Here is a 14,813-nt window from a genome sequence, read left to right as displayed (position 1 = left end):
TTTTTCTTGGAGGTAGAGAATTCTCTGGGGTTTTGTTTTGAAATCGTGGAAGACCCAGGCTTAAAAAGTGATAAGTGCATCTGCACTCTTAATCAAAAGCTCCAATTCAGATTGATATGGCATTATTTTATTAAAACTGTGAATTACTGTAATGAGAGAGAGAACAATCACAACCCTCTGATAAAAAAATTCCTTCCAGTAGCACCTTAAAAACCAACTAAGTTAGTTCTTGGTATGAGCTTCCGTGTGCATGCACACGAAAGCTCATACCAAGAACTAACTTAGTTGGTCTTTAAGGTGCTACTGGAAGGAATTTTTTTATTTTGACTATGGCAGACCAACACGGCTACCTATCTGTAACTGGAACCCTCTGATAGTTATCCAGTTTCCATCTATGTCTGCACAGGATCCCTTCACTGTTCACCAACTGTAATAGATATTCAGAAAAGGTTCAGTACAAAGCCGGTCCGCTGGCTGCTGCCTTATTCTAAGAAAAGAAGAGAAAAACCGTGGCAGGATCTCCATGAATGAAGTCCCCTACTCTGCAGGAGCAGTAGTGGAAGAGTCATAACGTAGGAACAGAACAAAATTGAGGCCCGCAGATATCAAATCTACCTGGCAATGGGAGAACTACAAAAGAGCAAAGACCTTAGCTGTATTTGCAAAATTGCAGCCAAGCAGCGAATTGCCCTTTGGTTTTATTTCAGAAAACCACTACTATACGTCAATGCAAACGTACCATGGCTGGGAGGGGGGGCACATTATTTCATTAAAGGCGACGCCATGCATCAGAACAAAGCATTGCAAAGGCGTTTTTCTACCCTGCTGGTGCAATCCCCAATGGTTGTAACCAAAACTATTCGTTTTATCCATAAAAGAGACGAGCTCAAAACAGTGACTTTTCTTTTTGGTTTCTCTGGAATGTTAGAGAGAGCCTGTTTTACAGGCGTGAGGGGGTGGCTCTTGCTCCGTGTGTGCAGAAGAGGCAGGAAGGGGCGAGGGAAGGAGGCCGCCCACCAGCTGGCGGGTGGATGGGAGGGGGCATTTTTCGTGGCCCACCGACGCCCCTCCCTGGCCCGCCCCTTGCCTCCACTAGCAGCCTGAACAGGAAGGAAGCAAAGCACCAAGCGGGCAAGCGGGCGATCTGTGGAGCAAGGCCTGTCCTGGATGACGGGGCAACCCGCCCATGACTCCCAAGCCTACAGTGAGCCGGGGGAAGGGGGGAGCTTTGCCGCTTTGCCAGCGGCCCCGACAGGTGTAGGCTTGGGAGTCGCGGGCAGGGATACGCATGCAGAGAGTCACCCTCCCTCAGGATGTCACCCGGTGTGGCCCGCCCTCACTGCACCCCCTTGCTCCACCCCTGAGCAGAGCTCCAAGGCCTAGAGGCCTCTGGAGCCAAACAGAAAAAAAGCAAAAACCTCCATATGAAAACCTGCCAACCCAAAAGCTAACACTGTCTAAAATACTTCTTCAAAAACAACAAAGCTTCAGTGCAGTTTGGTCAACAACAGTGTCTACCAACTGCAATGAACAGCCCATATATTATGTTACATAATGTTTCTAGCAAATCATTAAACAATCCCTCTGATTTTTCTTCTTCTCCACAACTATTCAAAGCTGTACATTGGATGATATGCCTTTCAGTTTAATGTTTACTCAAGTGGGTGGTGCTTATTTGCAGAAACTAATGCTTTCCAGAACAGATTAAAAGGCTCTTGAAGGCGGAGAACTCATCATTCAGGATTACCTGTAAACCATTGTGAAATCATTTGCAGATGAAATTATTCCACTTTAATTAGGTACGACTGTATTGTGTTCAGTATTTCCTGAACTTTCTCCAATTGAAAAACACAAATATTTTTCTTTTTAGCATAGGTTTTATTCATTTTCATCTTGAAACTGTTTAACATGATGGCATTAGGGTATATCTTTGTATACATTAGAGCATATGACATGCAAGAACGTGAACAAGGAAGGACAATAACTAAACTGTACATCCTCTCGTGGTGCCTAAATCCATTCCTACAAAGGTTATGGGGCCCAGTGAAGAAAAAAATCAAAGTATTATAGTGGGTGTGGCTGGATTTTCTTAAGAGAGAAGAGAGATTCAAAGCGGGCATTTTTTCTATTTCCTGGTGAGACCATGGTGACTTCCACTGACTCCAATGTGAAAGGGATTAGCTCCCTCTTCCCTCTCAGAGCAGAAGCTGGGCGGAGAAGGTTTTGAGTTTTTCCTCTTGTGGAGATTGAAGTTTTGATTTTGAATTTGACACATTTCCACCATTTTCATTTTTCATATGACAAGTCAGAATTCCATTGATGAGGGAAGCCTTAAGCTAATCCAGACTCTCAGAGAAAGTTCATTCAGATACAGAGAGAAGATGGAAGATGGTTGTTTTATTCCAGGGATAACCAACAGGTTGATTGGGATCAACTGATCGATACCCGGGAGGTTCTGGTCGCTCGCTCGCTCCTTTTCCTTTGTTTTGCCTCAGAGCAGCTGGACAACTTTGGCTGCCAGTCCTCCCCCCCCCCCCCCCCGTGAGTAGATCGCAATCTCGTAGGAGTTGGGTGTCTCTGTTCTATGCCAGAAGCAGAAAGTCACAGAATTAATTGGCAGCATGGAGATGACAGAAGCAAACCCAGTTGCCAGATCTATTATTACAGACTTTTTAAAGAACCCGGAGGAAACAAAGCCATTGCCTGACATCAACAAATACAGTTCAGAATCAGAATACATTGCAGCCACAGAAGCTAACATACCCAACTTCCTCAACCATTCCTCATAAGGCATGGTTTCCAGACCCTTTTTCGTCTTGATCACAATTCTCTGCACATCCACCTGGGAATATGATGCTTCAAGATCTTTGAAAGTATATGTTAACATGGGAATAAATGAACCAGCTTTGTTGATGATCTCTATGCCACAAGTGTCATAAGAACACAGGGCCAGGATTTAAGTAAGAGATTCTCCAGTATTAGTTTCTCGGGATTAGGCAGTATGGCAGGTAAAGGGGAACACTTCAGGTTTGTGACAAAGCATGCACCAATTCCACCACTAGGCTACTCAACCCAAATACCCTTGCCGAACAGGGGTGTTTTAAGAAAGGCTTGCATTGCACACACAGGTAGGCTAAGCAAGCCAGGAGCTTGTGAGTCTTAGAAACGTGGCAGAGCACAGAGCTGGTGGGGCATGGGTGGTGTTGTAAGCCCAACAGCAGGAGTAAGGTCCAAGTCTTCCTGAGATGTTCCAGGGGGTGGCTGGAAGGTGAATCTCTGCAGCAGACTTGTGAAGAAGAGGAAGAGCTCCATTTTGGCAAGAGTCTCACCTAAACATGCTCTCCGACCTGTAAGGACACACAGGCAGCAGAGAAACTGGGTTTAAGCAGTTGCTTAATATCTTCCCAAATACTTTAAAGCAGACTAAAATGCAGAGATAAAATAACAGCTCACTGTGCCCATCTTAAAAGAATTATGAACTCCCAATACGAGCCATCCTGCAGGGCTGAAAAACGGGGGGGGGGGTGTCTTTTCAGCCTGTTGGGCACATTCCCTGGTGAGCAACATTCTAGGGGCCGCACACCAATGGTGGCCAGATCTAGTGGCAGAAATGACCACAGGAACTGATGTGATTCTTACCTTTGCACAATAGGCCACTTTCCATGCATGTAAAAATCCCATTGACTAAGCACACACTATGCAGATATACACAAAAGTAAAAAAAAATTACCTGCAGAGAAAGGCATGAAAGCATCTCTCTTTACGAATTTCCCTTCAGAGTTAAGAAAATGCTCAGGATAGAATTTATGTGGTTTCTCCCATTGAGATTCATCTTGCAGCACAGAGGACAACAATGGTATGATGTGAGTCCCCTGCAAAGGCAAAGCAAGAGTCATTTTAAAATAAAGTGTATGCCTCTGGAACAATAAATATTTAGTGTAGGAGAAATGAGATTTGAGTTAATCTGAGAAATGTCTTTAATTTGACAAACTTTAATGTATAAACCATGATCTCCCACTAGAAATGGTTTCTTTTCCAACCTTGTGCTCCTTTACACTGAGATCTGTTTAATGGGTTGAAGCTGATGCCTGACACCTTCCGAAGGGTAGATTGAAAGCTTACAGTGCAATCCTATCCAAGTCTGCACAGATGTCACCCACACTGAAGTCCAAGGGGCTTACTCCCAGGAAAGCCTTAAAATATATTGTAACTAGTAGGCAACAGTTCAATCAAAATGATCACCTTTGGAATGAAGTAGCCATTGAGGGTAACATCTGTAGTCGTGGCATGTGGCAGGTTGGTTGGGATGATATTGGCAAACCTCTGGATCTCATGGACCACGGCATCCGTATAAGGCATTTTTGTTCGGTGTTCAATCCTTGGCTGAGAAGATCCAACAACCTTTTCAATTTCTTCTTGGACCTTTACTGGGGGGGGGGGGGAGAGAAAGAAAGAAAAGCATTCATTTTTCTGCTCAGATTATGTCTTTGACTTAAAAATTAATCTCTGAAGCATAAAACTGCCACAGACTCGTTCTGGAAGAGTGTATACATAACTTTGATTCATAAACAAAATAGAGATCCAAAGCTGGTTAAGAGCTATCAACCTATTTCGATGTTGGATAACGATTATAAACTGTTTGTAGACATATTAGCTAATATGTTTAAAACTGTATTAAAAGAGAAAGCATTTAGGCTCCGAGAAAGCATTTGACAATGTCTCCTGGGACTTTATATGTTTAAGGCTTTGGAATATATGGTTTGTGGAGACAGTTTTATAAAAGGAGTTAACTCAATATATACTGATCCATCAGTAAGTAATGTATTGACTGAGAATTGTAAAATAACTAAAGGAAGTAGACATGGTTGCCCACTGTCACCTTCATTGTTTATAACAGTTTTAGAAGTTTTGGCACAAATAAGATGTAATAAAAAAAAAAAGCGGGAATAAAAGCGGGAAAGAGACAATATGAATACAATATAGTATAATATAATATAATAGCTTTTGCAGTTAATGTGGTGATATTTGTTGAGGAACCAATAGAGTCAATCCCAAAGGCATTGGAAAAGATTTTTTATTTTATTTTTTAGAAATAGCAGGTCTTGAAATTAATAAAGATAAAACCAAACTCCTGGTAAAAAATATGAATGATGAGAGTAAAAATAAATTACAAAGTTTATCCATCTTAAAGAGTGAAAAGGAGATTAAATATTTGGGTGTGTGGTTAAGAGCAAGAATATAATTTTGTATAAGGATAATTATTTAAAAACTTGGGAGGATATTAAAATAAATTTGCAAATATGGAGTAGAATGAAACTTGCATTACTTCAACCATTAAAATGAACGTATCACTGACAATATTCTTTTTGTTTATCTTTATTATTCACAGAATAAGATCAAAATAGAAAACCACAAAATACATAATCAAAATAAAAACAACCACCCAATAACCCCCCTACAAAAACCCCACATTTTAAAAGGTCATGGAATGCTTCAATCAATACCAGTGATCAGGACGACAAATTGTTTCAACAAATGGCAAAAATATATTTCTAAATATATCTGACAAGGAAAAATAAGAATAAAACATTAAAAAATGACAGACGAAAGAGAAAGGAGGTTTCCTCCTGCTGCATATGAGATTTTATTATGAAGCACCTTGTCTATGCTGTTTGAGGGAATGATTGTTATTGAATAATCCACATATTTCAGATTGGGAAGGTCATGATAATATTTTTGGTTGGCACGCTTACTTGAGGTATGAAAATGTGAAAGTACATAAAGGTTTTACAAACCATATAATCAGGAAAAAAATGTATAGAGTATGGGATAAGTATAAAAACCTTTTGGAGACCAAAACACCACTATGACTTTCACCTTTGGAGAATTTACCGGTAAATTATTATTTTTTAAAGATTTATCAGAGATGTTAACAACATGGTTACAATATCATCATTTGAATAAAATATTTAAAAGGGATATGAAGCAGGGGGTTGGGTAACGAAAATCACAACTAGAAAGAGACCTGTTAAACTGTAATGTTAAAGTGATATCTAAAATGTATAAGATCTTATTGGAATGGGAGACAAAGGACGAACAAGTGAAATCTTCAATGATACACTGGGCAATAGATATTAGTTATAATATAGAAATGGAGGCATGGGAAAGTTTATCAAATGTGGATATAAAATTTACAGAACGTTATTGTTTAAGAGACAACTATATGAAAATGTTACATAGATGGTACCTGACACCTAGTAAATTGCCTAAAATGTATAAATCCAAAACTGAATATGTGCTGGAAATATAAAGAGAAAGAAAGTACTATTTTTCATATGTGGTGGGCTTGTAATAAGGTTAAGGTTTACTGGGAAATGATATATGATGAGCTGAAAATGACCGCTGCCCGCATAAAAACTAAATATATATCTAAAATAATATGTATGGAATATATTGTTGGAGCTGGAACTTAACGAGTTAAGTTTCTCCCATGATGCCACACCATTCTGACGTCACTTTTGGAAGCTCGGGAGGAGCTTGGGCAAAGATAGCCAGTCCCACTCTGTACTCCGTGGGGAAAAGACGCAAGTCTGGCATGGCTGCAAATAGTCCTGGAAATTCCTGAGAAATGTTGGAATAAATGCTGTAAATAGACAAACCGGTGCTGTGTGTGTTTGTCTGGAACGTGACAGTTTTTACACCGCTGTGCGAAGCTCTGCTGAGTCGTGACGAAGAGCCGGAGGGGAAGCGTGCCGGGCAGCCATAAATCGCTAATCGAAGTTCGTAAATCAATTAGCGGGGGTCACGGCTAATAACCAAAAGTCACAGGTTATGGGTCCATAAATCATCGCTTGTAAAACTGTCACGGGAGCTGTAAAATCTGCGGTGTCGAGCAGAGACGGCAGGAAGAGCAGGCAGAAGCAAACAAGCAAGCTGCGAGACGCAGAGAAGTGCCTGTGTTGCTGAGAACTGCGCAGAACAGCAGGGTATCGTTTCTCCACGAAGCTGAGGAGCCGGAAGAGCTGGTGCGATCGTAAGTACAGCTTGGGGCCCCCTTGGGAGAATGGGAGAAGATGGCAGATGGCCAGGAAGGGATTCAAGCTCCGTTTGAACAGCTTGAGGAACTCACCGTCCAAGCGTGGAATACCTGGACAAAAAGGGTGAGAGCGTGGTTCATGGCCACGGAAGTTTGGGACATCTCCCAAAGGGAACCAGTGCAACTGGTGGACAGAGATGACAGAGTTGCAGGAAAGTCGCAATCTGCTTCTCTGGAGGAGAAAATGCAGAGGGAGATCTGCATGTTGAGAGCAGGTGTTCATGCTAATTTGCAACAGCACCTGGAGAGCGTTGAATCTGCGTGTGAGGCTTGGCGTGTGCTGAAACGTCTGTGTGAAGGCTCAGCAGGAGGCCAAGGGCAGATTGAAGCTGGAAGCCTAGAGATGGCTGGAGCCCCTGTTCCTGATGATTTAGCCTCAAGGAGTGCTAGTGAGCAAGTCGGGGGGGCGGAAGGTTCCAAAGGCAAGTTTGAAAAGTTTTCCACTGAACCTGCTGGAATGAAGAGCAGCTTCAGGGGGGGCGAGGCTGGTGGGAGGCGCCGTTCCAGAAGGAGGAAGGCCAAGCCAGCTGGGAGCCCCAGGCAGTGTTTTTCCACTGGAGTTCAACGTCTGCGTGGCAGTTGCCCCCACCGGAGCACACAGGCGCAGCAGGATGTTGTCAAGGACACCTATCATGGAAATCAGTCGGGTTTCCATGGGAACCAGTCTGGGAGAGCAGGCCAGCCTGGGAACGCAAGAGGAGGACGTGGAAAACAACGTGAGGAGACGTATCAGATAGCAGCGAGCATGGCTTTGTTCGAAGACGGCCGTGTGGAAAATTCCAAGTTTTGTTTTGTTATTGACTCTGCAGCTAATCGCAATTTGATTCCAGAGACACCTGCTGTCGAGAGGTGGAACTGCACGGCAATTCCTGCCGGGAAATCTGTACTGTTTGCAAATGGACAGAAAGGAAATCTAACTAACTTTGTAAATCTGCATTTTCGTATTTTACAGGAAACTCTGGAGTGTTGTACCGTTCCTGGGATGCACCACTGTCTTTTATCTGTGCCGTATCTACTGAAAAAGGGATTTACGGTTTGTTTTCAGGATGATGTGTGCACAATCTCCAAAGGAGGGAGGGTGCTTGCCAAGGTTAAAAAGGGGCAGAATGATCTCTTCATTCTTAAAACGTCTCTGGAGGGTGATGGGAAGGTTAAGAAAGCACAAGCACTGCGTGCTACAATTCCCAATCATGATGAATGTGTCCACATTTGGCATGCTAGGACGGCACATAGTTCAGTAGAAGAACTACAGGTGCTGCCGGAGGTTTCTAAGGGGTGTGAGATTTTAGAATGTGGACATGCTGTAAGTTGTAAAACTTGCAAGCTGGCAAAGATAAAAGGATGCAGTTATCCAAAAGTTGAGAGGACAACCACTAGGCCTTTTGAACAAATTCACGTAGATTTGTGGGGTCCTGTAAAAGAACCAAGTCTGGGAGGGTCAAGGTATCTGCTCTCGATGCAGGATAATTTTACACAGAATTCCTGGACACACGGTCTCAAATCCAAGGATGATGCAGCACAGCTGCTCAAACGTTGGATTGAGGAGGTGGAAGTAAAGTTTTCCACCAAAGTGCAAGCTGTCACAAGTGACAGGGGAGCTGAGTTTACAGGTTCTGCTTTGCAGAGGTACTTTCGCAAGAAAGGGATACGTCACACAGTGACTTCACCCAATCAGAGGGGAACAGCAGAGCTGAAGTGTCAGGCTCTGGTTAAAACTGCACAGGTGTTGCTGAAAGATTCTGGGTTACCTCCAAGGTTTTGGCTGGAGGCAATCAAGTATGTGAGCTTCACCTGGAATCGGACCTACAATTCCATGGTAGGGGACACACCGTTTGGGCTGTTGCATGGCAGGAAACCCCAGATTCATTTTTTGCGTATGTTCGGGTCACATGCGTCTGTGTCAGTACCTGCTGCGTTGCAGGGGCCAGATGGATCCAAGTTCCGGAAAATGATCTTCTGTGGGTATGAGCCAACAGCGAATGCGTGGAGGTTTGCATTTCCATCAGGTGATCAGAGTAAGTTACTGATCAGCAAGCACGCTGAGTTCTATGAGCAGGATGAAAAGTCAAAACCTGCTTCAAAGCGTGATGTTCTTTCAGAATGTCTTTCTGATTCAGAACAGGAAGATTCTGAGGGGGAGGAAGAAGAAACTGAGTCTGATGATGACGATCAGGTAACTGACCAAGGTCAGGAACAGGAGGAGGTATCTGTAATTTCTCCACAGGTTAAGAGAACACCCAAAAGCGAGCCCAGTTCTCCGGTGAGTGTAATGGAGAAGGTTCGAAAGCGTTTTAAGTCAGAGGGGGAATCCCGTGAGGCTGAGGACACAGGTCCTAAGGGCAGTGAGTCAGAGGAAACATCTGAGTTTGTGCCCAGAAGGTCTAGTCGCTCAACGAAGGGCATTCCGCCGGAAAGATACCAGGCGACAAGTGCGTGGGCCTGGTTCGCACAGTGTGATTCTGGGAGTGTTGAAGGGGTTCAACAGGTGCCTGGGAAAGATGCTGGGAAGGAGCACAAGGCAAAAGGGAAGGTGTTGAACTCAAAAGGGTCTTGTCAGAAGGTGCGGCAAGGGGGGGTGTTGGAGCTGGAACTTAACGAGTTAAGTTTCTCCCATGATGCCACACCATTCTGACGTCACTTTTGGAAGCTCGGGAGGAGCTTGGGCAAAGATAGCCAGTCCCACTCTGTACTCCGTGGGGAAAAGACGCAAGTCTGGCATGGCTGCAAATAGTCCTGGAAATTCCTGAGAAATGTTGGAATAAATGCTGTAAATAGACAAACCGGTGCTGTGTGTGTTTGTCTGGAACGTGACAGTTTTTACACCGCTGTGCGAAGCTCTGCTGAGTCGTGACGAAGAGCCGGAGGGGAAGCGTGCCGGGCAGCCATAAATCGCTAATCGAAGTTCGTAAATCAATTAGCGGGGGTCACGGCTAATAACCAAAAGTCACATATATATATGGAATATATATCTAAAATAATATGTTGAGATAATCTGGAGTATGCAGGAATATGAAACGAAATGTAAAGAACCACAGAAAGAGGGAGAAGGGAGTCCAGGTTGAAATGTTAAGCTTATGACTGAACAATTGTTGTGATCATATACCGTATTTTTCATCCCATGGGACGCACCTAGTTTTTTGGGGGGGGAATAAAGGAAAAAATTTTCCCCTTTATTTCCCCCCAAAAGCAGGTCGGGGAAACAGAACCAGGTCGAGGAACAGCAGGGTGGCGGCGCTGTGCCTCCCTGCTGTCCCCGGAGCTTGTGGGGCTGGCCGATGTCTCCTGAACTCCTGCAAGGCTCACCACGCTGCGGATGTCTGCCTGGTGCGGGTGGCGCTCTGCTTCAGGGCGCCCCTCACGCTGGGCGGCAGGCTGCTATCCGCCTAGGGCTGCCTAGGCTGCGGATGTCTTCCTGAAGCCTGGAGAGCGAGAGGGGTCGGTGCGCACCCCAAGCTTCAGCAAAAGCCTGCATTCGCCCCATAGGACGCACCCAGATTTCCCCTTCATTTTTGGAGGAGAAAAAGTGCGTCCTATAGGGCAAAAAATACGGTGTGTATATATATATATATATATGCAGGTTTTGGTGTCTTCGGGTGTCTTCCCGTGTAAGAGTTGGGGTGTCTAGGCGACGTTTCGACGAGGTCTCACTCGTCATCTTCAGGCTGGTGCTTTCGGCTTCTTGTTACTGGAACAGAGCAGGATCTCAGTGAAAAGCACCAGCCTGAAGATGACGAGTGAGACCTCGTCGAAACGTCGCCTAGACACCCCAACTCTTACACGGGAAGACACCCGAAGACACCAAAACCTGCATTCCTGTACCCGTGAAAATCTACGAAAGCAAATATATATATATATATATATATATATATATATATATATATATATATATATGCAAATTATAAATATTTTCTCTCTCTAATAGTTACATATAACTGGAATTAAGATATCTCAGAATAATGGGAGCCAACCCAATGAAAAGCACTCACTCTGAATTTCAGGATATTTCATCATTAGTAACAGTCCCCAGCGCAGTGTGGTAGAAGTGGTCTCCATGCCAGCACCAAATAAGTTGGCCACAACAGCTTTTAAGTTATTGTTATGGAAATATACATTCGTCTTCTTCTTCTTCTCCTCCTGGGTTGCAAAGAGTATGAACTGATTAGAACGAATGCAGTGAGAAAATTTCATGTGCAAAGATAAAAATGAATACCTGACTGAACCTGATGATCCAAAATATCATTGCACATCACTTCAGTCGCTAAGTAGTGAGAGATGCCAGGCATTCCAGACTATGCCATCAGGATGATATAGGGTTTATTTATTTATTTTAAAATAATGTTTATTAATTTTCCAATAAAAATCTTCCAATTATTAACAAATCAAATGGAATAATATACAATATTACCAATTATATATTCCAAATCCAAAGAAATTTTAAAGGTAGGATTCCTCATGTCCTGGGTTTCAGAGATAATATATTTATTTGTTTTCTGCTTTCTTGTTAATTTCCAGTTTCCAAATTCTGATTAACCGTCCTTGTCTTCTCTCCCCCCCCCATTTATTTATTTATTTATTTAATTTAAATTCATAATTAATACACATATACAAGCATACAAACATACATTTCATACAATCCTTAAAAATGTTCAAACATACTTACACTCAATCCCACAAATAGTTCCTTTCCCCATCACCATCCACCAACCCTTCACCCCACCTTTGTGTTTGACTTCCAATCTACTCAATTACAATTTCTTTCCACTTCTATTACTTTCTTTCACACACCTTTACCCTAATTTCATACTTCTTTTTCTATTACACATTGTTTTCCATCTTATTTGATATTTCAGTATTTGAAATGGAACTTGTTCAGATTTTTCGATATGATCTTGCAAGTATCTTTAACCGTCCTTGTCTTCTCAATCAATCATTCGCTGGTATGTGACTCCCAATCTTGTTTTCACAGGAGCTTTTATTTCAATATTTCCCTCTCTTAGATTATTTTAAAAGATAGTTCTCTCTTGGTGGCACCTCCCTCTGCTGAAAGTCCTGGGCTTCCATCCAAAGTTAAGAATAACGGCCAAGTTTTCTCTTTGTTCTCTTTTGATGAACTGATGTTTTGAATGTGTCCAGTAAATGCAATTTGGTGAGGGTGTGCTTCATAAACAGTAAGTTATATAGAAATTGTTCCAGCTCTTCTATGCACTCCATGTCCCCCTACCAGTTTTCCCGGGCCCTAGGAAAACCAGCAGGCACCCAAAATTTGCTGTCAATCTCTCTTCAAACCATGTGTAAAAATATATCCATGAAAGCAAATGCATTTTTATGTAAAATACACCCCTTTTTATAATCGAGAAAATATTTCCAGCCTCTCTGGGGAAGGAGGATTCTTCTTTTTGTAAGTGTGCAGCAACCGCCGCCATCTTATCTCCTCTTCAGCCCAAGCCACTTCAGCCCAAGCGACTGTATAATTTAGCAGATTTTTCTTTCATTTCCTCCATCCAGGAAACGCCCGTTTTTGGTCTGAATCTTAGTAATTTCTAAAAACAGGTGTCCCTGCTCGAAAGATTGAATCCAGGGAGTTCTTCTGTGCCAGGGTCCAGCACCCAGCGTCCTCTGCCCCCACATCTTGTTGTGGGCTACAGATATCAGACGATCTGTGGGTGAGACAGCCCCCTCATCCCCTGGAGGGGTCAGCAGGACAAATTACCCTCATATTAGTCTTGAATTTCTGGCACAACTGGGTGTCCTATCTCATGGGAAGCAGCCATATCCCTTGGCAAGAAACAGGAAGTCCAATATAGGGTTTATTTACACATATATACAACCCGAGCATAAGATGGAGGGGCTCAGCATCAAGATCCCAAAATGTCTTGCTTCTCCATAGTCACAGCTGTTGTTCACCATCTACCAGCTAAGAGAGGAGGTTGGGGAAGCTTGGCAACCCAGCTCCTTCTTCTCTGATGTGAACCGTGGTGCTTGACTCCTCAGCCAACAGCCTTTGTTTAGACAAAGGAACTAGCGGCAGTATTTAGATGACAAGTATATGGCCCTCATCTCACAAAGAAACTTGTCTGACTGATTCAACAATAGATTCCTCCATTAGAATTAACCCTTACTGGGTACAAGGTCTTCACAAGTTGGAAAATTCTCAGGCATCATGCAGACTGACCCCACAAACCTGCAACAGTATTATGATTGCATACATGGAAGGCAGAATTTCTGGCGAAGACTTGTGGAGATCTAAAATTAGGGTTACCATAAAGTGTTGTTTTCTGCTGACATATATGGTTCTCAGTTGAACTTCTTTACTCATAGTCTTTAATGTATTTACTCATAGTGTAAACTGGAAAAATGACACAGAAATACCACATATTCATCTGGAACTGTTTCATTAAACTGATATAGACAATGTGGTGCCCTCCATATTTTTGAGATTGCAACTCCCTTCAGCCACACTTTCTAACAGAAAGAGTAACACCGATAGAGTTGCTGGTTGTAATAGCTGCCTGTCCTGCTGGGAGCCAGAAGGGAGTGAAGAGAGGAAGGAGTTCTTCCAATTGTTCATTCAATAGTTGCCGTACGGCACCGACCAACAGTGGTGTGTTTTTCGGGATATTCACCATACTGAGCACTTTTTCTAAGATCCACACAGTCCTTGCTTATCAGGGATATATTCCTAGCATTTCTCTCTCACAAAGTGCAGCCATGCAGTTTCACATTACAACCAGCAGATTCACAAGTGAGGCAGAGGATCAAAAGCAGAGTGAAATAACATTAAAACTTCTTAGCTGTTTAGAACCTTTATTTGGTACATATGCTAAAAGATGCTTTTCAACAACTTAGATTTCCACTATTATTTTGCTGCATATTTTGTCCTTTTTAAATCTATGCTGTAGTTCTCTCACAAAACAGTACTTGCCCAAAATTTGGATCTTAGCATCCAATCTCCTTTCTACCATTTCCCCCCCCTCCTATCATACAACTGCTCTCCCAAATGGCCTTCCTGCCTATCTAAAAGTGGCTCAGTCTCAGACTGCTGTGAATTTGCAGCAGGACAAACTAGAAACCAAAAAAGAAGAGAATTTTTTAAAAGAGAAAAGAAAAAGAAAGGGGAAGTATAATAATTCTAAGATCTTTATTATTTATACCTTAACCCTTATTCCAGACCCAGAAGAGTGAACCCTCCCAGTTCCCACCTCTTTCCTCAGCTTCCCACCCTGCGGGATCCTCTCTGCATCTCACACAGATGTCCATCTTTGGTCCATCTCCTTCCTGAGGGTATCTTCATTTATCCAAAATATATAACTTCAAAAAACAAAACATACATACAAATAGAACGTACAGAGAACTAACAATGATTAAAAGTCACAGAAAAAGCAAGCTAAAAAATAAAATAAAGCAAAGGAAGAAAAGTAGTATTCCGCATCTCTGTATGTGAATTATGTATATAACTATTATTCAAAATATTCAGATTTTCACAACAGCTTCTTTTATTTGTTTCATCCCTTTATACAGCTGTAAAGCTCTTGTTTCCCCATTTAGGCAGGGAAAAGTCCTAGTCTTTTCCCACAGGTTCTATAGATTATTTCATCTGCAATTGCATCTCTGATCAAATCTCTCCAAACTTTCTGCACATCTCATCTCTTAACTGTGCTAACTGTTCATTATGGCATTTTAATATATTTTCAAGAAGCAATGAAGGAGTCAGTTATTT

At 42.5% G+C, this 14,813-nt stretch overlaps 1 protein-coding gene across 2 annotated transcripts in view; it reads right to left on the bottom strand.

Annotated features, from left to right (window-relative positions):
• Positions 1 to 2,931: 2,931 nt before the first annotated feature.
• Positions 2,932 to 14,813, bottom strand: part of LOC310703121 (cytochrome P450 2K1-like) — a 42,668-nt gene continuing 30,786 nt past the window's right edge. For both annotated transcript variants that reach the window (XM_083495203.1, XM_083495202.1), the window contains exons 6-9: positions 11,083 to 11,230; positions 4,243 to 4,427; positions 3,731 to 3,872; positions 2,932 to 3,347 (exon numbers count right to left, since the gene is read on the bottom strand). In XM_083495203.1, coding sequence (XP_083351329.1) covers positions 3,160 to 3,347; positions 3,731 to 3,872; positions 4,243 to 4,427; positions 11,083 to 11,230 — 663 coding nt within the window. In that variant the 3' untranslated portion in view covers positions 2,932 to 3,159. The remainder of the gene's footprint in view (positions 3,348 to 3,730; positions 3,873 to 4,242; positions 4,428 to 11,082; positions 11,231 to 14,813) is intronic.

This window comes from Podarcis liolepis (assembly GCF_965112155.1).
Source record: "Podarcis liolepis genome assembly, chromosome: 3".
In the NCBI taxonomy this organism is placed as follows: domain Eukaryota; kingdom Metazoa; phylum Chordata; class Lepidosauria; order Squamata; family Lacertidae; genus Podarcis; species Podarcis liolepis.
Note: the sequence above shows the minus strand (reverse complement) of the source record. Positions and strands in the feature narration are given on the sequence as shown.